This window comes from Rutidosis leptorrhynchoides, chromosome 10, assembly GCF_046630445.1.
Source record: "Rutidosis leptorrhynchoides isolate AG116_Rl617_1_P2 chromosome 10, CSIRO_AGI_Rlap_v1, whole genome shotgun sequence".
Classification (NCBI taxonomy): domain Eukaryota; kingdom Viridiplantae; phylum Streptophyta; class Magnoliopsida; order Asterales; family Asteraceae; genus Rutidosis; species Rutidosis leptorrhynchoides.
The window spans coordinates 81,508,328-81,535,747 of record NC_092342.1 but is presented as its reverse complement, the minus strand read 5'-3'; the positions used below and the strand labels follow the sequence as shown (position 1 = coordinate 81,535,747).

Below are 27,420 nucleotides of genomic sequence, written 5' to 3'. Positions count from 1 at the left end.
ATTTACGTTTACTTAATACTTAAAATATATTATTAAACTGTTTCGTTTAACCAAACCCATGGTTTACAGGTCATTTCACTAGTTTTATAATAATTTCTATATCATTGTTTCTTTTTCATTCCTTTTCATTTAATTAATGTGACATTTAGCTACGAATTATAAAAGTTGTACGTAAATTAAGACATTTACAATTAACAGATTTTTTATTTTTTATACAGTTAAAAATAAAAATCAAAATCAAAGTTTTTTACTTTTTGTACCACAAGGAAAAAGAACTAAAGGATTACATTATTTTTCGAATAAAATATCTTTTTCTTCAAGTCTAGACAAAAACGAAAATAGGTTTAGCAAGGGTTTAAGGCCGCCACGATTCCATCACTTTTACCTCCCACACAAACATTAACACAAACACAAACCCTCAATTTCAAATTCTTAATTTCAATATCAGATCCTGGTATTAATTCGATCTATATCGTATCTTTATATACATACATATGTAAACATATACATATTATTATACATCAAAACCGTGTCTTGTATATACTCACAAACCCATCTGTATTGTTCAAAGATTTCAGTAAATAACTCCACTTTACCATGTGGAGAAACATATGTAATCGAGCTTCAATCAAGAATCTAAAAGCCCTTGCTGATAAAAAGATTAATTTTAAAGAAACCCAATTTCTTACACAAATTAGACATTTTGAGCTACACCCAATTCATAATCAATCATTTGGAATAAAGGGTATTCGTCAAAATTATATCTTGGGTGATTATAAATTTGGGGATTCTAGGGTTTCTGCAGGTTTATTACATGGGTTTTATAAGGGTTATGCTAGTAGTTCAGCTGCAGCTCAGGAGATTATATCCACAGAAGAAGAAGATAGTGATGAAGTTCGAGAAATGGTACATAATTCGAGTAATGAGATCAAGAAAGTTGAACCGAAAGTTAATGGTAAACAGTTTAAGCAGTCGAAAACGGTTAATGGAATGGGGCAAGGGAAGTACGTTGCGCTTAGGAGACGGCAAATAAAGATAGAAACGGAAGCATGGGAAAACGCGGCTAAAGAGTATCAGGAGCTTTTAGTGGATATGTGTGAGCAGAAACTTGCACCGAATTTACCGTATGTGAAATCGTTGTTTCTTGGTTGGTTTGAACCGTTGAAGAATGTGATTGCTGCTGAACAGGATTTGTGTAAGGAGGGTAAAAATCGGGGGGCATATGCACCGCAGTTTGATCAGTTGCCTGCTGATATGATGGCGATAATTACGATGCATAAATTGATGGGATTATTGATGACTGGTGGTGGTCAAGGTGGTGCAAGAGTGGTTCAGGCCGCTTTACATATAGGTGAAGCCGTCGAGCATGAGGTTAGTTGGTTTAAACTATTGTAGTGTTTGCCATTGCATTTTGGAATTGATTGTGTGTTGTAGAATTGTTAGAATCTGATAATTCAACTATAAAAAGATGGTCTTTAGGAGATAATGTTTGGATGTGCTTAAGTTAAAGATGTGATATTTCAATTTCAGTTCTGATTATTCAAAGATTTATATGTAAATTGACACCTATTCGGTATTGATTTTGTTATACCCAAATACTAAAAAGTGATTATTTTGGGTGAATGCACCAAATTTGGTGTAAAGGTGGGAATCTTTTCACACCAAATATGGTTTTCTCTGCAATGTGCACAGCCTAATATCTACTTACAGTTTAGGTTTCACTACAAAAGCTTGCATATATAGTTGTTAATATTATATTTTGAGCATCTATAAATATATGACATATTAACCATATGATATGGATAAATGTAAAAAATGAATAAAATGAAACTTAAAATTTGGTGTATAATGACCAAATATTTGGTGTTGGACGAAAAGTTACACCGAGTTTGGTGTCTTGTTCTGGTAGTTTCGTGTTCTTGATTGAAAAGTTCGCTTCTTGCATGCTTATGGTGTTGATGTATAAGGCGCTTGCCTTTTTTAGAATCCATAAAACCCAGCCTTAATTAAGGTATCGATATTTTCTATGATAATCAGGCAAGAATACATAGATTCATGGTTAAATCTAAGAGAAAAACTACATTAAATGAGAGCCCTGATGATGATTCAGAAGCTGCAAATAACGAACAACAAATGCAGAAATTAAGGAAGAAAGTAAATGTTTTAGTAAAAAAGAAAAAATTGCAACAAGTAAGGCATATTGTGAAACAACATGATGATTTGAAGCCATGGGGACAGGATGCTCAAGTCAAGGTGTGTACTTTTTACCCTGTTAACTTCACAACGTGTAATTCTTGTTGTTGTGATTGATATAAAAATATAATTAATTTTGGTTTTTTTAGGTTGGCTCTCGTCTAATCCAGTTGTTAATGGAGACTGCTTATATACAACCTCCCGTTGACCAATTTGAAGATTGTCCTCCCGATGTTCGTCCTGCATTTGTACATACTCTCAAAACTGTGGACACACCGTAAGTATGGCTTCGTTTATGCGTCATTAAAAATACGTATTAAGTTCCGTTTTGGTGTAGCTCATAAGATATTTTTTCCGTTCATAGGAGAGGTAGCAGAAGATATGGAGTTATTGAATGCGATCCCTTAGTTCGAAAAGGATTGGAGAAAAGTGTAAGTAATAAAGATGTAAACTTTTATCTGTAACGTGTCCTTTTATATTTGTTTTGATTAAATTTGATAATTGATAATCAGGCTATGCACATGGTGGTTCCATACATGCCGATGCTGCTACCGCCAGTAAATTGGACTGGGTACGCGTTTTTCGTTTATCTGGTTTGTCGTTTACGAATATCGTAATCTTTTCTGACTTTTAATTTTTTTTATTTTTTTTGACAGTTACAATAGAGGAGGCCATTTGTTTTTACCGTCTTATATAATGCGCACACATGGAGCAAAGCAACAACGTGATGTTGTTAAACGGACTCCAAAGAAGCAATTGGAACCTGTTTTTGCGGTTGGTGAACCTTTTGATTTATCTCTTTATTGTATTTACTTTTGTTTTCCGTTATCACCTTTTTTTATTTGTTTCAGGCGCTTAATACACTCGGTGCTACAAAATGGAGAGTGAATAGGAAAGTTCTTGGTGTCGTAGACAGAATATGGGCTAGTGGAGGGCGTCTTGCTGATTTGGTTGATCGTGATGATGTAAGTTACTTAAAAGTACACTTTTTTATTCCAATTTTTTAGTGTTCCTTTTATTATTGTTAAACTCATTGTGTTAAATATCATTTCTGGAAATAATCAAGAATCATATATACTCTCGAAGTATGTTGGACCTATTATTCCTATTCCTTTTAAGCTAGTGACTATAGTACTATTTAGTTTACCCATATGACCCTTTTTAATATATAATTAGTTTCTTTTATCTATTTTTTACAATATAAAACATAACCCAAAATCAATTAAGGGTGGCAATTTGGGTTCAAGCTGGTGGGTTGAAAATTTGAAATTATCCAACTCAAGCATGACCTGTTGTCGGTTTCTTGATGGGTCGGTTGAAATTACCTCATGCAAAGACGGCTTGTGTAAACCGTTTATCTTTACAGTTCAAAATGGGTCAACAAGTTGTAACTGGGTTAACAGGTTGAGCTTTGAATATATATAGTTCTGTTTTACAGTTAGACCTAACCCTAAGCTCTATATTGTTGTTTTCGTATGTCTGAGAATTTCAACCCTAAAATTAACCCATTCTTAAGCTAAATGTTTCACAATTGCCATTATTTGGCATAAACAGGCTCGAATATTTTAATTTCTTGATTAACGAGCGTTTTTCTTAGTCTTTGTCTCTCACTGTTAACAAATGCTTAGGTTCCTTTCCCCGAGGAGCCGGATACAGACGATGAAACCGAAATAAAAAAATGGAAATGGAAAGTTAAAACCGTCAAAAAAGAAAACCGAGAGCGCCATTCACAACGATGTGATATCGAACTAAAACTTGCTGTAAGTGTTCACATCTACTTCGTATAAAATTATGTATATCATAAAAACATCACATTCTTATTTTTTTCTACTACCAGGTTGCTAGAAAAATGAAAGACGAGGAAGGTTTTTATTACCCACACAATCTCGATTTCCGTGGTCGTGCGTACCCAATGCACCCGTATTTGAATCATTTAGGGTCCGATTTATGTCGAGGTATACTCGAGTTTGCCGAAGGACGACCGTTAGGTGAATCGGGACTAAAATGGCTGAAAATACATTTGGCAAATGTATACGGTGGTGGTGTAGATAAATTATCGTTAGAGGGTCGAATTGCGTTTACCGAGAAACATTTGGACGATATCTTTGATTCATCGGATCGACCTCTTGAAGGAAAAAGGTGGTGGTTGCGTGCCGAAGATCCGTTTCAGTGTTTAGCTACGTGTATGAATTTGTCTGAAGCGTTAAGAAGCTCGTCTCCTGAAACGACGATATCTTATATGCCCGTTCACCAGGTTTTACGTTAAGCAGATTTTTTATTTTGTGGTGGTGACAAAATCGGCGGGTCGTGTAGTGGGGCAAGACGGGTGGTAACAATTGGTAATTTTTGGGTTGGGTGAAAAGTGTTAGGTTGACATGAAATACGTTTTGTTTACATTCTTTTAATAATTAGTGTATCTAATTAATTACAAAGCTATACTATTTTTAGATATTTATTTTTCTTACTCGGGTTTATGCATTATAATTACACTTTGGATTACTTTTACCTGTTTGACCCTTTCAATCCGTGCCTTTTAAGGTTTTCTTTATATTGACTCTTTATAGGAAATATAACATTAATCGACCCATTAATTGGGTTAAAAGTGTCACCCGATAAGTTATCATTGTATGCGAAGAATCATCATATACATTTTGTTACCCATTGTAAGTCATATAAATACACGCTTGATTACTTTGTAGGATGGTTCGTGTAATGGCTTACAACATTATGCTGCACTTGGAAGGGACAAGGTAGTGTTTTTTACTCCTGCTAATGTTTTTATCTATTGAAGATATTGAATAGTTAAAACTTTAAATGTCTAAATTTTAGAATATAATCATGCATGTTAGAGCTATATTTATCATGTTTTTATGCGTAATTCTTTTAAAATATAACATGAATTTTTCTTCGACATTCAGTTAGGAGCTGCTGCAGTTAATCTGGTTGAAGGAGATAAGCCAGCCGATGTATATTCTGGCATTGCTACTAGGTTAGTCATATTTGTCTTATTTTGTTTGCGAATATTTGTTACTTTTATAGGTTGTTTCGTTATGAATTTGTATGCTAAACTACAGTAGATAGAATTTCATTACTTCGAGACAAAATTATACGGATAGTCCTTGTGGTTTACTCAAATCTTCACACGTAGTCCCTGGACTTTTTTTGCATTTGTTACCCTTTGGAAGTTTGAATTGTATTTTTTTCATTGATCGTCCCTTCGTCATCTATTATCTCTGTCCCTGTGCATTTACCCTCACCTGAGATGCACATGGACAGGGATAATAGAAAAAATAGTTTGTCAACTGATGGAGGGACGATCAATAGAAACATAATACAATTCAAAGGACTACCAATGCAAAAAAAAAGTTCAGGGACTACGCTTGAAAATTTGGGTAAACCACAGGGACTACTCGCGTAATTTTGTCTTTAATCTGATGTTCAAGTAATCCATACGACCTTTGGCGGCTGAGGTTGATGTTAATTTAAAATTTTTGTTGCAAACAGAGTGATAGAGATTATGCGGAAAGATGCGGAAGGGGACCCCACTACCGATCCAAATGCTAAGCATGCACGGATGTTAGTTGACCAGGTAGTTCATTATTTTATCTTCAGTTTTTTTTTTCCCATTAAGTTGGCTATTTCAGTTTATGTTATTTGGTAGTATATGTTTTGTGATTTATTTATTTATTTTTTTGTAAATGGCATAATTAGGTGGACAGAAAGTTGGTTAAGCAAACGGTGATGACCTCCGTGTACGGTGTTACGTATATCGGTGCTCGTGACCAAATCAAGAGGAGGTTAAAGGAACGTTGTGCCATTGAAGACGATGCAGAATTGTTTGCTGCTTCTTGTTATGCTGCAAAAGTAAGTAAATATGCAAGTGTATAAATTAAAATGAAATGTTTGGCTTCGCAAGTAGTTTTTAGAACGCTTTTTAACAATGAGAGGTAATCAACGTTGTATGATTAGCTGATGCAATTTGTTTATTTTGCAGACAACATTAACTGCTTTGGGGGAGATGTTTGAAGCTGCACGAAGTATTATGAGTTGGCTTGGTGATTGTGCAAAGGTATATGTTACAGTTCGTTTTGATTTAGTATTTTATTGGTTTACTTCACACATAATACTCATACTTTTTCAATAAATACATATACGTATAAAATACTTATATAATAGTTTATATAACTAATGAGTTGTTAAATAAATCTGATATAGTAATATGCTTATGTGTAAAGTAAAGATTAATTATATTTGGATGTAGTTTTATATTAATATGAAATAACATGCTTATATATGAGGTCAATATTTTTATTTAATTTTTTTTTTTTTTCGATGTAGTTATACATAAATAATATAGTAACATCCCCCATTATGTGTATTTATAATGTAAATTTTTTAGTTATTTTAGGATATAATTTCTACTTACATAATATACCAATTTGCCTATAAAGTTAAAGTTTTAAGTTTGAATATAGTTGTAATATATCTTCTATTACTATATTCAAAATAAAATTTCTAATTTTTGAACAAATATACGATATTAGTAATGGTGTAAAAATGTTTATGTTATACGTTAGTAATTTAAATTATTTTATACGTAAGAAGCTACTTACTTATGTTTATTAAGAGTGTTGTCATAATAATTACACACAAATGATATGAATATTGAGTTTATTTCGAAGGTAGTGAAAAGATCTTTAATTGTTGTGATTTGTTTAAAAATAAATATACTTTTGTTTTAGATGTTCATTGTACGAAAATGTTATTATTAACTTCTGATTTTTAAACCACATTATATCAAGTTGTTAAAAAAAAACCACATTATATCAGGTGTAATTACTAATCTGCAACCTTTTTGTTAAATACTTGATAATAGATATATTTTCGGTAAAGATGATGTCACATTAACATCATTTCATTATATGTAATAGATAAAGCAACGCAAAGATTTTATGTTTGGTTATTTACTGAATCTTGATTTAACAGGTGATAGCGATGAAAAACCATTCTGTACAATGGACTACGCCTCTTGGACTTCCTGTTGTACAGCCCTATCGTAAATTAGGAAGACACCTTGTGAGTACCTAAACGTCAAACCTACGTATTTTCACTTGGCGTTTAATAAATTTGCTAACACACACCAAATTTCCATTTTTTGAAATGTAGATTAAGACGTCTCTTCAAGTTTTGACGCTACAAAGAGAAACCGATAAGGTCATGGTTAAGCGCCAAAGAACGGCTTTTCCTCCTAATTTTGTTCACTCTCTTGATGGGTCCCATATGATGATGACCGCCATTGCTTGTAAAGAGGCTGGCTTGAGTTTTGCAGGTTGACTAGTGTTTGACTTTTTCCATTTTCTTTAATAAGAGAGAGTAAATTATACCAATAATAGTCCTTGTGGTTTACATGAAATTACACCAACTGCCCCTATTCTTTTAAATTATAGCGATAGTCCCTGTAGTTTTCATGAAATTACACCAATCGTCCTTATCTTTTAAAAATTAAAAATTACTTTGATTGCTCCTCACATAGCTAATAGTGTACGTTGATGGTCCCTCCTAAGGGACCATCAACGTACAAAAGTCATGGATGATTAGTGTAATTTGTATATGCATATGTATATAAAATAATAATAATTATTATTATAAATGTCATTGTAGGAGTACATGATTCGTTTTGGACACACGCGAGTGACGTTGACCAGATGAACAAAATTCTTAGAGAAAAGTTTGTTGAGCTATACGAGGCACCAATTCTGGAAAACGTAAGTATCTTTGGTTGAGATTTCACATTTACCCTTCACCGTTATCTGGTATCATGTTTTTTATCATCTTTTTATTACAGCTATTGGAGAGTTTCCAGAAATCGTTTCCGAAATTAGAATTTCCTCCATTGCCGGAAAGGGGTGATTTTGATCTTAAAGAGGTTTTGAAGTCGCCATATTTCTTCAATTAAGTGTTAACTAACCACATTATTTCATGACTGCCAATTTGTTGTTTTTGATCACCTTTGTCGGTGGCTTATGATACGCTCGTCGAAGTATGTCAAGTTCAAAGTTTCACGCCATTTTAGAGCCACCCTCTCAACGCACACACTGTAAATCTGGTGACATTTTGTGTGTATTACGCGGCTCAAACGACACTACTACTCGAGGTTATGCTCTTAATTGCCCAATAGTCCAATACCAAGTGATGAGCACTTACAGAACTAGTAGTTTGTATTTATTGGGGGCTATAGTTTTAGGGTTTTTTGGTGCTAGTCCCATTGTTCATCAAGCTGTATGAGCTAAATAAAGAGATAGGAGTTACATAGTGTTTCGAAGATAAATCATTGGCAAAGCTTTAAACTTATCTGAATGTAGATTTGCTTTGAGAAAGCTAACAGTTATATTTACATATAGGAATGACAATTTTGTACGGAGTATCTGTTAGCCTTTTTCTTAATTTTTATCATTATATATTACTATTTATTATAATATTATATATATATATATATATAGGGGCAGGATCAATGTGAAAGTAACCAATCGGGGGGAAGCGGGGGGAAGCAATTTTTTTTTTTTTCGTTTTTTTTTGAATTTTTTTTCTTCCGGCATCAAGATCACACGAAAATATGAACATTTAGAAGAGACACTTCGTGATGAATGTTATTATTTAGGCGGGAAAACGATCGACAAAAATAATATTCAAGATAATATTGTTCGTGAAGAATATGAACCTTTTTTTTTTTCCATGTTTTGTGAAGTAAAATTTAGCCCGATTTAGAGTTTAGGGTTTAGGGTTTAGGGTTTGGTGTTTTGGGTTTATTCCATAAACCCAAAACACCAAACCCTAAACCCTAAACTCTAAACCGTTCGTGTTAAAAACTCAATCTAAATCCTAAATCTAAACCCTAAATCTAAACCCTAAACCCTAAATTTCTAAACCCTAATATCTAAACCCTATAAACCCTAATATCTAAACCCTAATATCTAAACCCCAATAGCTAAAACCTCAAAATACGCTCGAAAAACACGATAATTGTTATATATTACTTCTTCGAGCGTTTTCCCGCCAAAATAAAAACATTTATCACAAAGTGTCTCTACTAAATGTTCATATTTTCATCTCATCTATAATGTTCGTGAACAAAGTTTTTTCAAAAAACGAAAAAAAAAAAGTATTTGCTTCCCCCGCTTCCCCCCGAATGGTTACTTCCCTCTTGATCCTACCACTATATATATATATATATATATATATATATATATATATATATATATATATATATATATATATATATATATAGTATGAATGTGATAACAATATCATAATACAATATTACAATTCATGTTGCAAATTTTAAGTTGCGAATGATTTGAAGAAACAATAAATTATTTTCCGGAAATGATTGCTTGGACAGTGGACTTAAGTGATAAATCTTTGATGATTCTTATTGAATTTTCCAAAAGTCAGTTTTCGTTTATATTTTTTATGTCTTTTTTATGTGATCAAAATTTGTTAGTGTTGATGTTGACTACTCTAGACTCTGGCTATGAAAATCTGACGATTACATTTGAGACAACCTTTTAATGCATTCTTATGGTGGTTAGGGAAGGGTTGAAAATTGCAGTAATCTTGATAGGCTACGTATAAAGTACGGGGTTGTATTAGTCATCTAGGATAACTCGAACAGGGAAACATTTAAAACTTTTTTTTCTAAACAGTAGTGATGAAATCTTTAAAACCTGGAGATACAATAATACTTTGTACATGGATAACATGTATTTTCTATGCTCAATAATGATAATATTTATTTATCTGCTTATCCATAAAATATTTAACTTCTCTACAATTAGATAGATGCTATAAAATGGCTTGCCGGTACACAATGGTGACTGTGGAGAATATGTTACAAATCCATTTGTCAAACAACCCCAAGTCATCATTTCTGTTGCATAAAGTAATAGTAATAACTAATACTCCAATAAGTAGAAGACTGCAGATGTGCAGGCCAACCAAAAACAGATTCGGAGTAAATGTTACACATCACAATCTTTGTCTAATTACCAAAGGGCTTTTGACCTAGCGATGAGCCCCTCTGACATTGAGGTCATGGGTTCGATCCTGCTTTAGACGTTATTAGTGTAAAATTATATATGGTGCGCGAGTTTGCCGTTGAAAATAACAATCTTTGTCTAATTGGCAGTCAGCATAGCCCAAAAAGGTATTTGAAGGTTTTGTCCTGTTACACTAAACCAGATTCCATGATTTAAAATATATAATTCAGACTAATGGCCAACCATATAGCTTAGTTATAGAGGTTTCAAGCATATGTTATCATGAAAAAGTCGAAAATAATCACATAATATCCCAAAATGAAAGAATTTAAAACTCATTTTAATCAAGTAGCCATAACTTGCAGGCACATCTATACTACATTATATTTAACATTTTAACTAGTCAACAATGAAAATGTCATTTTCATTCCATGTATATTATATGTAATTAACAAAATATCATCATTGATATTGTCACAAAGATTAAATAAATTATAAATTGATTGTTTCAAAGTACTATACATATACATGATGCAATAAGGCATACAAGCTTATTGATTTGATTAAGTGTGATACAGTTATTTGACGTTTGTAATGGCTTCCTTCATGATGGAAGATTTCGTGGGAACCGGATCATTACAGAAGCTTCTTCCGAAACTGTTAGACGATGGATGGGACGATGTTCCAACGTTGAAGATTATGAATACTGAAGACATGGCTGCAATTAATATGACTCGAACCCAAAAGGTAAACTTTTTAACACTATTACTATCCTAATCTATGCTATCTGAAAGCTATTTTTTAGAACAACAAACACACACCCTTTTTGTCCACCAAACAGGACTCGAACCGACAACCACTAAGCCATAAGCCCTTTGGATATCAATATTAATATATGAAAATGAAAACTTGTTCTATTGAAGGATGCTTTAGAGATCAGATCATACCTGCACGATCGAGCGCTGATGATGTATGCAGATAGGCTAGAGGCGTCAGGAAAATGTCTAGCGGAGCTTTTAAACCTTGCCACGTCAGATCTTTCGGCACAATTCGGCATGAAAAGAGGACATATCGCACGGTTCATGGACCGGACCTCACAGTGCGAACCCGATCCAATACCATCATTTTCTCTCCCTGCACGAAAGCACACGGTCCCACCATCACGAAACAGTAGTAGCATGTCCACAAGACCAAAATTGCAGACTATGTCAACTAGAAGTACTATATCTTATGATGCAACAATTGAGCAATCAATGGCAGATTTCAAGATAAAAGAAGGGTACATCTTTAAAGGGATTGTAGCTTCTTTACCAGATGAACCTAGAGCATGTGGTTGCATACAGCCACCTCCGGTAGTTGATGACGTGGCACCATACTCTAGTATCGAGAATGTTTCCGTTCAGAAACTAACGCCCGAGTATAAGATGGGAATGGAACGGTTGGTCAAAACAAAGACACCTCCTTTTCGGATTTCAGACTTGTGGCGTGATAAACCGTCACTACTCCTATGTATTCGTAGGCCTGGGTACGTAATTAACTTCAGTATTTTCCTAACGAAAGCCGTTATGGCTGTCGTTAAGGTGCATTAATGTGTTGAAGTAAGTGTTTAATGTTGACCTTTACATAGTAGTTATTAAAAGGTACAAGCCTTTTTGCACCTTAACGACAGCCATAAGGGCTTTCATTAGAAAAATTCTTAACTTTAACTTCTTATCGTTTGAAAAACATCACACGCGTTTCTACTTCTTTAACTTGAATCTTTTGAATTCGAATATAGGTGCATCATGTGCAGAGCTGAAGCACACAAGCTTTATTCAAAGAAGCCTATATTTGATGCACTAGGGATCAATTTGTTTGCAGTTCTACATGAACAAATAGAATCAGAGGTAACATTCCAACTGACTTAAGATAATATAGTTAACTGATATGAATGATTTAAAGAATCTGACTGCATTTGGTTCTGAACAACAATAACCTGTTTGATAATCATTTTGAATTTGGTCCCTTTCGTCCTGAAAAAGCCTTTCGCTTGTTAAGTAACGCGTTAAACTATGATAACAGGTAAGAGATTTTTGGCCAAGATACTGGGGTGGTGTTGTACTTTTTGACAAAAACATGGATTTGTTTAAAGCTCTTGGGGGAGGATCATTACTTAAAGACAAATTCATATCAGGATTTTTATTCAATCCTCGAGCTCGAGCAAACTACAAACGCGCAAAAGCTATGGGAATCGAGCAAAACTTTAAAGGAGAAGGCGAGATTAAAGGAGGATTGTTTATGGTTGGTAGAGGAAAAAGCGGAATCGCGTACCAGTTTATAGAACGAAATTTTGGTGATTGGGCACCTCTTGCTGAAGTCATTGAGATCGGTAAAAAACTGCAGGTAATTCAGTTTGATCTATCGATTATCGTTACACATTTGTGCTGCTGTAAGGTTGTTACCTTAAAATTTCGGTACTATTTATGCAGGAACATCAACTGAACAGTGAAGATTCGATAGCATCACGCAGTTATGATTATCATGAAATGAAGAAAACCGAATCCAAACCATTTTTATAGATTTTAGTTACATTAATTTGTATTTCTAATGTCTACAGATTAATGTTTGTGGTATGTCTAAGATGGTATGTTATTCATTTGATTACTAAATACAGAATTTTGATTACTTCAAAATATGTTTTGTAAAATATTGTGTGTTTGGAATCCAATTACAAGTTTGTAATGGTATTGGTGTTCATTAGTTCAGTTTTCAATTTTCTCGGTTAATCGATTCAATTTATCGGGTCTCGAAAAATTTGGAGGCAAAGGTAAAACAGTAACCGAAATTACCTCAAAAACAAACCAAAACCGAACCGAAACTTGATATGAATTCGGTTTGATTAAAACTGAAAAATTCAAAATAATCATAATTTAACCAAGATAATCATAACAAATCAATTTTAAATCTATCTTTGGATTTGAAATCGGGTTATTGTCTATATATATTACTCCATATTACTTGATAATTTAAAATATTATTATTTGAATTCGGTTTTGAATTCAGTTTCAGTTAAATTAAATTCGAAATAGTAAAGCTGAAGACCAAATTCCAATATGAAAACGGAAACCGAACCGAAAACCGAATTCAAATTTGGCTTGACTTTTTTTTCGATTTCATTGATTCAGTTTTCAGATTAATCTATTTGAAACCAAATATCGAAAGCTTCAAGTGAGCACACATAAAGACCATGAGCTAAGATTCCCTGTACAAAAGTCCATACATAGGAACTACAAGCAGAAAAATGCATATGCAAGAATCCAAACACATAATCACCATGCAATCTAACTAATCCATCTTCTTTTGACTTTTTAAGATCAAAATCTTGACAATAGCACTACCAACTATGGAAAACACTGGATCCTACTTGAACTTGGGTCTAAGAGATAATTGGCAATAGACAAAAATGGGGGTCACAAATCAATTTTTAGTTTTTTTACTAAAACCATATTTAAGCATTACAAATACATATTTAAGCAACTGTTCTAATACAATCAAAGTTACAAACGTTAATAGACGATTTTCCTCTATAGCCCTCGTGCTTAAATAATCGAACAAACAAAAGCTTTTAACAAAATATAATGTTCTAGTGGTCAAAGTTTTCATATCAAAACGTACCCAGATGCCGATCTTTACAATGCGAGTCAACAAAACTCATTTGTTGTTAATAAGCAACGTAGCGTATCACCTTCTCTTGCTGTTTATATATAGTTATGATGATTGACCAAAAACGAATACCCAAAGATTGATTAATTACATGACCCGTTATCTGGACCCAAAAGACTCGACCCGGGATTCTTCTAATAAGTCTTGTGAACCCGTTTAATGAAATCTAATATTAACGATTATGGTTCAGTTTTCAGATGCCCAGGAGGTGCAGACCCTACAAAAACAACAAAATGAAATAATTTAAATATAATCTTCAATCTTCAAATCATTTATTATATTTTTATTTTTTACAAAAGTGAGATCAATGAAATATGCTTAGAAGTTTTCAACAAGATACCTAAATTTTGGCTACCGATAGGAGTATTAGAATTTAGTCCCATTTGGACGATATTATGAAGCTCGTCATCCCACGAACTGGGTACCTGTCTTCGAAAAATACAGTAAACCGATCAATAATTTGCATACGAAAACTGGTGTTTTTTTTCCCTATGATTTGTCAACAAATCATAACTTACATTAGAAGCATGATCTTTATATCCTCCAATAGCCATCAAATGTGAATTGATCGCCATTTGTGAATGATTAAAAGATGGCATAGTCATATCAGGACCAAAACCTAGTGTACCAGAAGGTCCCCCTCGTGATTCAAGCATCTATAATAATTATAAATATCGTTAATGATTAACGATATGTTTATCTAACAAGTTAACACTTGAGATAAGTACGTATAATATGTTAAAATATGTCTTACATCTTTTGCTAGGAGTCCTTCGAGATTAAAATCCATCCGAGGGTTGACAGTGGCGAGTTTCATCGACAAAAACTGCAAAAGTCAAACTTGTGCTTCATAAAATCTTCGAAAATTGGAAACTAAAAAATATCATTCATAGTTATAAACTTATAATAGTATCATACCTCAACCTGTCGTTGTAGCGACTGTACATAGTTGATGATTTCGTCCAGCATAACCGCTTTGCCCGTGACCTTCAAAAATAATCAAACGAAATGAGAAAAATTTAACCCAACTTTTTTTGTTTTTACTATCAAAAGTTCAAATAACTAAGTACATTAATTTGTATTTGCAATGTCTACAGATTAATGTTTGTGGTATGTCTAAGATGGTAATGTTATTCATTTGATTCCTAAATACATAATTTTTACGTAAAATATTATGTGTGTTTCGAATCCAATTTACACGTTTGTAATGATAGATGCGTTCATCTATTTGTTTTTCAGTTATTGGTTTTGAATTCAGTTTTCGATTGAACCAAATTCGAAAAAGTAAAACTGGAAACCGAATTCAAATTTGAAAATCGAAAACCAATTTCAAATTCGGTTTAATTTTACTGTCAAAAGTTCAAATAACTAACCTTACTACATCCTGGAACGAGATCTTGTAGGAACTTCATTCGTTCACTAATCTTCTCCCTCCTCACCTATTACCCGTTTAAATCGCATTAAGTTAAACAACAAGTCCATTATAACATGATGTATATACTTAGCATAACATTTTGAGGGTGAATATGCTATATGGAATAATAGATAATCAGCTGTAAAACGAGAAGACAAATCGACATAAATCTTACTCTTTCGGCAAGACTATGGCTATTGGTAGCTTGGCCTCTCCTTGCTCTTACATGAATATACTCTTCCTTATTTGCATCAGATGATACCTGTTTCCCCTGTTTTCCACTTGACTTATTAGCAACCGAATTCGAGTTATTATCACCCTTTTGTTGAACTTCATTGTTGTTCTTTATAGCTTCATTCGGCGTTTGTGGTGATCGTTTCGTTTGATTGTACTCAGTATCCTATCAATTAACAGATTAATCAGATTTTAGATGATAATACAAAATCAGAAATCAAAATCAATTATCATCATTATATACCTGATCACTTCTTCTTCGTTTCTTCGAACCAATTCCCTCATTCGAATTCTCATCCTGACCACCGCCGCCTTCACTATTGTTACCCGAAAACCCAGACCCACCTTGTTTAGGTCGACTTTCATCATTGACCCCAGATGGCGATTTGAACCCATCCCCAACAAAACCCTCTTGTGGTTGCCCCTGAACCGGTCTACTCGAATAAGGAATCAAAGATGATTCAGGTGCATTGCCTAAAGGGTTTATCATATCTTCAAAATTACCTACACTAAATGAAGATAACCGCGCTGCCCTTTCGATAAAACCCGAATCAGTTGGAAACTGAGATAAGCTATGAGGAAGCATAGGTGCAGCAGGTGGTGGCAAAAACATACCACCACCCCTTTTAATAGCAGAATTTGGTGGGGCCCAACACACATCTACAAGATTCCCTTTTCTAAACCCTAATGAAGATGATGAAGTGGGTCCATTGTTTTGCAGATTCATATCACAAAAAGCACCTAAATTTTGTGAAGTTGTGTTATGGTGATCCCAAATAGTAGGATTAGTAACCATACTCATTGATGTATTTGTAAGATCATTAGAGGTATTGAATGGCCAATCAGATGGTAAATTTGCTGAATTGTAATGTAATTGTTCTTCATCTCTGTTTCCCCCCTCAATTTCATCATCCCCAGCCATAGTCACTCAAAATTGACCTAATAAAAAAAGTCAAAATCAAAAGGATTGACCAACACAAAAAACCCTAATTTTTAATAACAAAAACCACTAAAAATTAAGCCCCAAATCTTATAACAAGCTTGAATGAAGCTGAAAAGGAAACTCTAATATAAGAAGTTGAAGGTAATAAAAGGTAAAGGGCAACTGTCCTATGAGAAATTGAATGTAATAGAAGTAATAAAGATGAACCAAAAAGCCAAAACATGAAATTTATGAGAGTTCAAGACACAACAACAGGTTTAAAATTAGTAATAATTAAATCACTGGGATTGAACAAAGTGACAATAAATTAAATCCCTAAATAATTATGCCTCAACCAATGACAAGAATACTCATTTATGAGCTCAGAAAACCAAAAAAAGAGAAGTATTCAGAGAGCAGTTAATTTAGCAACAGATGAAAAAAGAACATTGATTCAGTTAGTATCATAAATAAGCCCTCTAATTCAGTTCATGATTTCATTCTGACCAAACCCTAGTTAAAGAAAAACAGTCAAACCAAAAGTAGCATGATTTAAAAAAAAAAAGGAAAGAAAAAAAAAAAGATACCCATTTTCAGAGAATCTGACCAACTTTTAGTACTGCTCAACCCACTTCAAGAATCACAAAAAAGCACAAATCTTTTTCTTCAGTTTGATTCTAACAACAAAACCCACAAATCTTTTTCACTTCAAAATCTAAGATCACTGTGTTTTGAGGTGCAACTGTATTTTTTTAAGGAAAAAAAAAAAGTAGGTGTATGTTTATTTTGAAAGAAAATTGTAAGAGAAGTTTGATAAATGGCAAAGGTCCTGCATTTATGCCCACGCCTGCATGAAAAACAGAGCTGTTGATGATTAACCACCGCCACTGCTGCTGTTAAAATATGGTAAAAGTTTGTATTTTTCATTATTATTTCAAGAAAATATAAATATAAATAAATTACACGGATCCGTGCATGTGGTTTATCTCAGTTTCACTTATCGTAACCTTTTTTTAAACAAAGGTTGGCCCTATAAATAAAACTTTTGGCCCGAATCGTCCTTTTTTTTTTAACGATCCCTAACGATAGTTGTGCAAATTTGTTAAATTTTAACGTGTGTCTTAAGTTGATTAATATCCTTTAAACAGAATAACATTGTATTAATAGCGCCATTTGACCGTATCCTACGACACCAATAATACAGCTCCTTTCTTTCGTTAGGGTATTGATATCTACACAACCAATTTTTACAAATACACAACCAAACATGCTTTACAGTATTGTACTGTACAACACTGTAAAGCATATTTGATTGTGTATTTGTAAAAATTGGTTGTGTATATATCATCACCCCTTTCGTTAACCTAGCAAACGTCATTCATTTAATCTTTTCTAGAAAGTACATATCGACGAAAAGAGTAAATAATTGCTTGTAGTTGATGAATTAACATTTGTACATTTCAAATAAATTGAATAGTATGATGGGTATCAATCTTTTTAAGGAACGTTATTAATTCAGTTTTTCTCGGTCTTTGTAAGATACTAAGATGTGTTGATGTGATAGTTCACTCTCAAGTTTCTGTAAGTTTGGTACACCGGGAGTGAGATGTACACACCTAATTTTTACACATACACAACCAAACATGTTTTACAGTGTTATACTGTACAACACTGTAAAGTATGTTTGGTTGTGTATGTGTAAAAATTGGTTGTGTTAAAATCTAACTAACCAATTTCAATTACATTTTTCCTAATTAATCCTACCCTAATTAATCCTACTGTGTAAGGACTTCATGGGTGTTTTTCTTCGGTAGTTTTTACAAACACTACTTTACCTTAATCATAAATTAGAATGCTTTAATTCTAATTACGTCTTAGATTGTTGTGAAATATATATATATATATATTTTTTTCGATCAATTACAAGCTAGACGTAACAGTTCTAATAATTAAGATTGAAATTAGGATAGTCTACATAAAGTACATGTGTAGATGAACTAAACGTTTATCAAAGATCTTGTGAAGTGTTTATTCGGCGCAACGTTCATTTTTTTTTTTTTGGTAAAGGGTTTTCACCCGGTAAATATCATTAAAGATAAAAGAAGATTACAATCACGGAAACGGAAAGGCTAAACACCATTTATCTTTGTTTTTTAGTTAACGAAGAAGCACGATCATTATATGTTTTGCAAAAACTATGAGTAAATATAGATTACCATTACTACTCGAAATACGTTTACAAATGCATAAATATAGATTTATGCTTACATATTTACTATTACACGTTCATTTACCATTAGATTTATATTATGCTTTCAATCATCTAATAAAATAACTATAATATATTACAATAAAACACGTATATCTAATAAAATAAACTTACAGATTTCATGTTATATTCATTATTGCTATACTACGTTTTTATCTTAGTCACATATAAGAAAATATTATAACAAAGTTTTAATATCTATTGGATATCCATTAACTCGCTTAATCCACTGGATATGGATATGGATGGATGACCTGAAACTAAATGGATATGGATATGGATGAACAAAAATTAAATGGATATGGATATGGATACGGCATCACCCGATCCATATCCGATCCATTGTCATCCCTAATTGTTATAGTGTGAACTTCCAAAACTTTTGTCAATTGGTTTGCCTAAAATGTTGCACAAGCTAAAACTTATGTCATGCATACAAAAAGTCATAAACTACAAGGATTGTTAATCAAATGTAACTAGCTTAGAAATAGAAACTTTGATTATAATAAAAGAGTTTTGTGAGTTAACATAAATAAAATTTCCCGAACCAAAAAATTCTAAATTAAAGAAATTCTTAATTTTAAAAGTTTTAAAAGATGAATAAACGAATAATGTTTTTTTAGTTCAGATTACTCCAGTAGAAAGAATAGTTCTACTAATATGTATGGGACTTAATCATATTATCTCATTTTTATTTCCAACCTTTTTCATAACCATTTTAACAGTGTTACTAGTGTGATTTAAACTTGAAACATTCTTAAAAAAGATCGGGATTTCAATCAATTGTTCATCTTAGATGGCTAAGGAGAGTTAACAACGTTCAACAATATTTTATCACAATATTACTTATTAGTTGCAATATAATCACTTCATTGTATCTGCATCGCTACGCTTTGGGCCATTTGGAGATTCGAGAATGGTGTTATTTTTAATCCCAACTCATTTAAAAAGAGTCATATTTTAGATTTCATTATTATTTCTGCTTTTGATTGGCTTTCTTCTAGATATTCGGTTAGTAAGGTTGATTGGAATGTTTAGCTCCATCATCCTATGAACTCTTTGTAATTTTCTAGCTTCTTGCTAGCTTTTTAATTTTATTCTGCCGTTCTAAAAAAAAACTTTAAATAACCAAAAGTATTGGTTTACAATAAGTAGTTTTCTCATTTGTGATTTATAGATTATTATTAAAGACACCCGACGAATCTGATTTTCTACAAAGAATTGTTAATGTAGTCATGTTTAAAACGAACAGAGCGTGTGTCAATGAGTTTTGGTCGCGTCACTCGCATGTGACCAAGTACTCCCACAACAGATCGTTCTGATCTGCTCAATGTTACTCCACCGGAACCTCGGTTTAATTATATACTACATATTACTCCATAATATTCTGTAAAAAAAAATAAAAAAAAATCTACAAAGAATTGGTTCACTCTATATAACCAAAAAAGTATTGGTTTACAATAAGTAGTTTTCAACATGTGCTTAAAGTATACGTCAGGTTTACAACATTTTTGTAGCTGAATTGATATAAACCAAAATAAAAGAAAGAAAAAATACATTAATCTAAAACTATGTTCTCGGTCAAATTGGATAATTTAATTATTAATTACTGAGATGAGTAGAGAGTAAATAAAAGTAGTTTAATGTTTAAATATAAATACCACTCCGTATAATATATGTAATTGACAGCTTTGAGGTATAGAAAAACTGGCATTGCCAACTCTACTTTCATATTGTTTTCTAGCAGTACCATCTTGATGCAAGAGCTCACTCGTATTTAATCATATATTATTTGAAATTAATTTAATTAGCATCGTTTTTAACTTCAATTTACAATTGCAATTTTAATTTAATAGCCAATTGGGTTGCTTTAAATCACATCTTATTAGTATGATAACTTCAACAACTTATCCATGTACTACTATCAAATATCTTCCATTCTTCATGGAACTTTTTTTTTTTTTTTTTTATGGTAACTTGATATATTTTTAATGATAGCATTGTTTTTGGTAGGGATAACAATGGATACTCGATCCAATGAATATCCACATGATTTACCCAATTATTCTTGAATATAGACGATCCAAATGGATATTGATACGAATATGGATGAACCGAAATATATATGAATATGGATATGGATGATAATTTTCATCCATGGATGAACCCGCTTTCACCCGAAATAACTAAATATAAAAATTTATCACTCGAATTAATATCAATTATGTAGTGATACTCCATTAATTATATTCATTATTCTTTATATTTTCTCTATAACATAAATCTTTTCTTATATTTTGTTTTGTTAAAATCATTAAATGTCTTTATTGTACTTTGATGGTTTAAATGTGATTCCATGTAACTAAAAAATAAGCAATTTACAGGTAATCGATATCTTTACACATTTAATAGGCTATTTGAAAGGACCCGTTCATATACATTATAAACGATTCACAATAGTTGATTACATTTCGAGGTATTTGACCTCTATATGATATATTTTACAAACATTGCATTCGTTTTTAAAAGACAAACTTTCTTTACATCGAAAATTGACAGGCATGCATACCATTTCATAATATCCACTATCCAACTATAAATTGATTTAATAATAATCTTTGATGAACTCAATGACTCGAATGCAACGTTCTTCGAAATATGCTATGAAAGACTCCAAGTAATATCTTTAAAATGAGCAAATGCACAGCGGAAGATTTCTTTAACACCTGAGAATAAACATGCTTTAAAGTGTCAACCAAAAGGTTGGTGAGTTCATTAGTTTATCATAATCATTTATTTTCATCATTTTAATAGACCACGAGAATTTCATTTCCAGTTCTCATAAATATACGTCCCATGCATAGAGACAAAAATAATCATTCATATGGTGAACACCTGGTAACCGACATTAACTAGATACATATAAGAATATCCCCTATCATTCCGGGATCCTCCTTCGGACATGATATAAATTTTGAAGTACTAAAGCATCCGGTACTTTGGATGGGGTTTGTTAGGCCCAATAGATCTATCTTTAGGATTCGCGTCAATTAGGGTGTCTGTTCCCTAATTCTTAGATTACCAGACTAAATAAAAAGGGGCATATTCGATTTCGATAATTCAACCATAGAATGTAGTTTCACGTACTTGTGTCTATTTTGTAAATCATTTATAAAAATTTCGCATGTATTCTCAGCCCAAAAATATAAAGGGTAAAAAGGCAAATGAAACTCACCATACTGTATTTCGTAGTAAAAATACATATAACGTCATTGAACAAGTGCAAGGTTGGCCTCGGATTCACGAACCTAAATTAATTACATATAATTATGTGTTGGTCAATATTTGTCTAACAAATTAGGTCAAGTCATAGTGTACCACAATCCTAATGCTCGAGACTAATATGCAAAAGTCAACAAAAGTAAATTTGACTCAAAATAATTTCTAAAAATCTATACATGATTAATATATAGTTTAAATATCGTCGTTTTATATTTTTAAATATTTTTTAAAAGATTTATTAGAGTAAATAATATAATTTATTTATTAATAAATAAAATTTTATATTAAATTTATATAATATAATATACTTTTATATATATTAAGTAATAAAATTTATAGGGTTCATTTAATATCATAAAGATAATATGATAGGTATTATTAAAGTAAGTTATTACACGTAGTAAAATATGTTTGTATCACATATTTATTTGATAAAATAATATCTATAATGATAGTAAGTAAAAGTTGTATTATTTTGTAATAATAATAATTATTATAAAAATATCAATATTTATAATTACTAAGATGACATTATGATAAAACGATAATTCTAATTATGATAACTTTAATATTTACGATAATTTTTAATATTAACTTTAAAATAATAATTCTATTTAAAATAATAATAATAATGATATTTTATAGTAACAATGACATTTCTATTAAAATGATAATTTTTGTTAAAATGATAGTTTTAATACTAACGATACTTTTAATAATAATAGTAATGATAAAAATAATAAGAACGATAATTTTATCTAAATCAGTATCTTATAATATTTTAATTTCATCATGATACTCTTACTCATTATTTCCTAATCGTTTCGTTTAATAGCTTTTAATCGTCTTTTATATCGTGTTCATAATAATGATAATAATAGTAATCAAAATAATTAGGTGTTACAAATATTTGTTTTAATTACACTAATATTAATAATGATAGTTACTATAACATTATTAACGATAATACTAATAATTATTTTAATGATAATATAGTAATAATAATAATAACAATAACAATAACCATTTTTAAATAATGATATATATATTAATAATGATAATAATAATAATAATAATACTAATAATAATAATAATAATAATAATAATAATAATTGGATAATAATAATAATACTAATTATAACTTTAACGATAATAACGATAGTAATAATAAAAAAAAATAACAATTTTTAATGATAAATCCCTTTTATTGATAAAGATAATAATAATGATAATAATAAGATAAAACTAGAACGACGATAAAAACGACGATAATAATAATCATTTTTAATAAAAATATCGAAAATTCAATTGATTATAACTTCTAATCCGTTCATCGAAACCATTCGATATCTAAAGGAAAAGTTCTTAATTTTTCTCTAGCTTTCCAAGGACATGCATATCTTATACCTTATCTCAACCGCAAGTGTAACTAATTCAAGATTCAACCTAACCTGTCTAAGGGCAATATCAAAAGTACAAGTATGCATAATCCTAAATACTCGAGCACTAGTCAGGGATACACTATTAATATGTAAAAGTTAAATTATGAGTACTCACGTATCAATATTGAGATTCAATATTGCAGGAAAGGTACGTAGATGCAACGGAAATGATAAACACTATATTGACCTCACGAGCATACCCATGAACCATACTCAATCACCTCCATAGCTATAACCCATAATTTCCTTAATCCTATCCTACTCGAAAAACAATTTCGAAATCACTCGGACAGCACTCCGTCGTAATATTTTATGTATACTAATAATATCTTAAAATAATACTGAGTAAATATATATATGTAAATCGATTGAGAGAGTTTAGAGAAAAATATTTTCAAGTTTCTATGAAATAATGAAATCTATTGAATTCTATTTATAATAGATTTTTGAATTATTAAAGTGAATTATTAAAGTATGAATTATTAAAGTGAATTATTAAAGTATGAATTATTAAAGAGAATTATTAAAGTATGAATTATTAAAGTGAATTATTAAAGTATGAATTATTAATGTGAATTATTAAAGTTAAAGTAAAGTAAAAATAAAGTAAAGGTAAAGTTTAAGTATAGTAAAAATATAAAACTATGTACGTATAATACGCGTATAAATATATATAATATTAATTTAAATCGTTATATATATTTAATAAAATAAAATATAAATATCGTTATCTTTATCATACTAGTTAAGTAATGAGTTGTCAAAAGTGGTTCTAGATATTTATAAAAGTTATATACGTTTTAATAATAAAGTTCTTTTTAAACTGAAAACGTTTTTGTTCTTTTGAAACTAAATAGATCAATCGAGTCTTTATGAGATTCAATCTTTCACTATCCTTTGTCTAGTTCTCAATGATTGACAATTTGTTCTTATTTATAAATCACTTTACCATTTTCCGAATATTGTTAAAATGGAAAGATTTCTCAAATCAACGTGGGCCTTTCAACAGAGACTTGTAATCATAATTCAATATATCTGATAATTCAATCATTTTATCTTATCTTCTAATTCCATTGATAAACATTTTGAAACAGATACAATCATATAAAGTATTTAATCTAATATTTTGTTTACGTTTCAAGTTATAATATATATACACATATACATATATAATCATATTCGTTTAATGGTTCATGAATCGTTGGAACTTGGTCGACGTTGAATGAATGTATGAACATAGTTTAAAATTCTTGAAATTTAACTTAACAAATATTGCTTATCGTGTCGGAAACATATAAAGATTAAAGTTTAAATTTGGTTGGAAATTTTCGGGTTGTCACAGTACCTACCCGTTAAAGAAATTTCGTCCCGAAATTTGAGTGGAAAGGTCATAAATGATAATAAGTATGTTTTCATGATGCATACGGGCTGAAAATTAGAGTTTTATCATCAGCGAACAATTTGGATAAACAATCCATTTATATGAAGAGTACGAATGAAGCTAACATAGAAGAGTGAAATGAGTAAGTGTAGATTCATCTTATCATTTGACGTAGATATGATTGATTCCCAGATTTCAAGGGATTTGAAGAAAATTTTCTTAATAAGATTTGACTCTCCGGTAATCAAGGGAATTAGGATCCGCTTTAAATGCGATCGTCCATTTTAATTGTTCTGTCAAAGATTTTCTTATAAATTCACCTCCTTCGTTTCCTTACAACTCACACCTTCTGTTGATGCATTTTATGCAAGTCCCTAGACATCTACCCACGTCCATTGTAGGTACAACAGTTTACAGGCCACCATGATTGCTCGTTATTATCCTATCCGTGTTTGTATGTGGTTACAGGAACTGCAGGAACGAGATTTAGATGTTTGACTATGTTAGACTTAGTCAGACATACGAGTGAAGCCTCACTAGTACAGCTGACAGGCTCATACGCACGGTTGATGCTGAGCTAAGTCACAATTACAATCTAAATGAGAAGACACGAGTGAGTGATCACCCGTACGGCTGATGAAGCCAACTCGTACGTGTGATGAATGAATCGTATGGGTGAGTCAACAGCAGGGGTATATAAAGTCTTATGTTCTTCATTTTAGGTTAAGCCTCTCATTTGTTACACACACTCAGATCTAGTGAGCTCCTCCGATTCTCTCTCAGTTCAAATCACCCAGGTGGTGAATAATATCTCTAGGTGTTGATCTAATCACACTTGATTTAGTTGTGGTTTGACTAAATTAATCAAAAAAACTTAACCTATTCACTAGAGGGTTTGATTCACTTATTCCGCCATTGTGTGAGTTAAATCTGTTGATTTCTAAGTTCCTAGTCATGTTTCATCACCTTCTATTCTTTCCCCCTCAACTCATATTTTAAAGTATTCATCAATATGCTCCATCCAGTTCTGATTCTCGATATACTTCTAACTTTCATATCGGTCATTCTTCTTTTTCATCTACCGCCAGAAGAATCTATTTACTTCTACTATACTCTTGGGTTTATAGTGTTTCTAGTTCTCCCGTGTCTTTATATTGCTATATGCATCAATATATATGGTTTATAATTTCTGGTTTGTCGTTAGGATTTATATGTTCCTTTATATTTCAAAGTCTCTGCTTCTGTCTTCTATAATCATTATCATTCACAGTTAATGCTCTCTTTTATTTGCTGCAATTTATACCCCAATTTCTATTTCAGAATTTTGTCCTTTCGTTTCTTCTTCTTGCGATTAAGCACCGCTTGTAATGGTCCAGAATTCACAGATATGAATTTTGGAATGAACATTGTTAATGTTCTAGGAAGGAAATTGTGATGGCACGATCTTGACTTGTCAAATTACTAGAATACCTTGAAAAAGGCCGAATCATCAAGAAATATTTTCTTGATATTTTAGAGGTTAAATAGAATACAAGAGTCGTATAACATGGTACATGATGATGTTATGATCTGTGAATCATCACGTTCCATTTAGAAACTCAGCATGACTTACTGTAATATAATCACATTGATCAAGTGTCATTATATTATACTAATTCATGCTTCAGTTCCCAACATTACTTCAAAATATTCCTATTTTAAACTTGAATGTTTCAGAATTTAGAAACTAAAATAGTTTCTTTTATGATGTAATACAGATAGCGCGAAGAGGTAAATGATTTCAAATAAGAAAAATTAAGAAAATATCTTCAGAAATATGGAGGATATTTATAATGAAAGATATGATGATATTTTAGAATTTCTAATATCAGAGGATGATGAAGAATATTGTCCGTAGGGGTTTAGAGTCAGGAGCAAGGTATTCGTTAATGACTTCAGCAGGTACTGAATCATTTGGATCCTTTGAAGTCAGGTTCAGTCTTTGTAATTTGTCCACAGCCTCCTTCCTACTTTGCTCAATCCGTTTTCCAGTTCCAAAACTTCTCTTTTTCTGCGCTTTGCCAGCACACTTCATCATCATCATCCAGCTTTTACTGTTTAAAGTCGTTTATAGTTTTTGCTGCTTCATCAGCATTTTTTCCATTTTCGGAGAACCAATTCGTAGTTCGGAGTGTTTTTCAGAAACTTCACATTCAAATTAATTCCAGAAGATAGACGTTATATATACACATATAACTGTTGGCGTAGACATGCTGCGAGATTTCAAAATACTGATTGCTAATTCCCAATGATTCGTATGGCAATTCTCATCACAAGATGCGAATGAGTAAATGATGGGGTTTCAATGAATAATTATAATGACTTTTTGGAGAGGCTAAAGTCAAAGGGTAATGAAGTTGTTGGTACATCTGCTAATAATATGGTGGAATGTAAAAGGTTCCCTGGTAACGATGGTGTATATCTCAAGGTTATAATAAGGTTAGTCTGACTGAAAAGTCGAAGTTGACTTGCTGGAACTGTGACAAAACTGGCTACTTTGAATAGG

General features: G+C 31.6%; 3 protein-coding genes across 3 annotated transcripts; 2 read left to right on the top strand and 1 right to left on the bottom strand.

The window, feature by feature from the left end:
• Positions 1–544: 544 nt before the first annotated feature.
• LOC139872836 (DNA-directed RNA polymerase 1, mitochondrial-like) lies at positions 545–8,650 on the top strand. The gene is made up of 18 exons (XM_071860763.1): positions 545–1,371; positions 2,038–2,253; positions 2,343–2,470; positions 2,558–2,624; positions 2,706–2,764; positions 2,850–2,967; positions 3,045–3,158; positions 3,822–3,953; positions 4,031–4,447; positions 4,893–4,943; positions 5,112–5,182; positions 5,698–5,782; positions 5,905–6,057; positions 6,188–6,262; positions 7,180–7,269; positions 7,360–7,522; positions 7,855–7,958; positions 8,039–8,650. Exons 1-18 carry the CDS (start codon positions 598–600, stop codon positions 8,147–8,149), a joined length of 2,928 nt encoding a protein of 975 aa, XP_071716864.1. The 5' UTR covers positions 545–597; the 3' UTR covers positions 8,150–8,650.
• A 2,072-nt stretch (positions 8,651–10,722) lies between these two features.
• LOC139873313 (uncharacterized) lies at positions 10,723–12,878 on the top strand. The gene is made up of 5 exons (XM_071861244.1): positions 10,723–10,976; positions 11,153–11,754; positions 12,007–12,115; positions 12,291–12,611; positions 12,698–12,878. The coding sequence occupies exons 1-5, from the start codon at positions 10,824–10,826 to the stop codon at positions 12,785–12,787; spliced, it is 1,275 nt and encodes a 424-aa protein (XP_071717345.1). The 5' UTR covers positions 10,723–10,823; the 3' UTR covers positions 12,788–12,878.
• Positions 12,879–13,757: 879 nt separating this feature from the next.
• Positions 13,758–17,398, bottom strand: LOC139872160 (transcription factor bHLH49-like). The gene is made up of 9 exons (XM_071859983.1): positions 17,089–17,398; positions 15,824–16,518; positions 15,521–15,745; positions 15,305–15,370; positions 14,850–14,918; positions 14,686–14,757; positions 14,450–14,587; positions 14,272–14,356; positions 13,758–14,148 (listed from the first exon to the last, which is right to left on the bottom strand). Exons 2-9 carry the CDS (start codon positions 16,499–16,501, stop codon positions 14,111–14,113), a joined length of 1,371 nt encoding a protein of 456 aa, XP_071716084.1. The 5' UTR covers positions 16,502–16,518; positions 17,089–17,398; the 3' UTR covers positions 13,758–14,110.
• Positions 17,399–27,420: the final 10,022 nt, after the last annotated feature.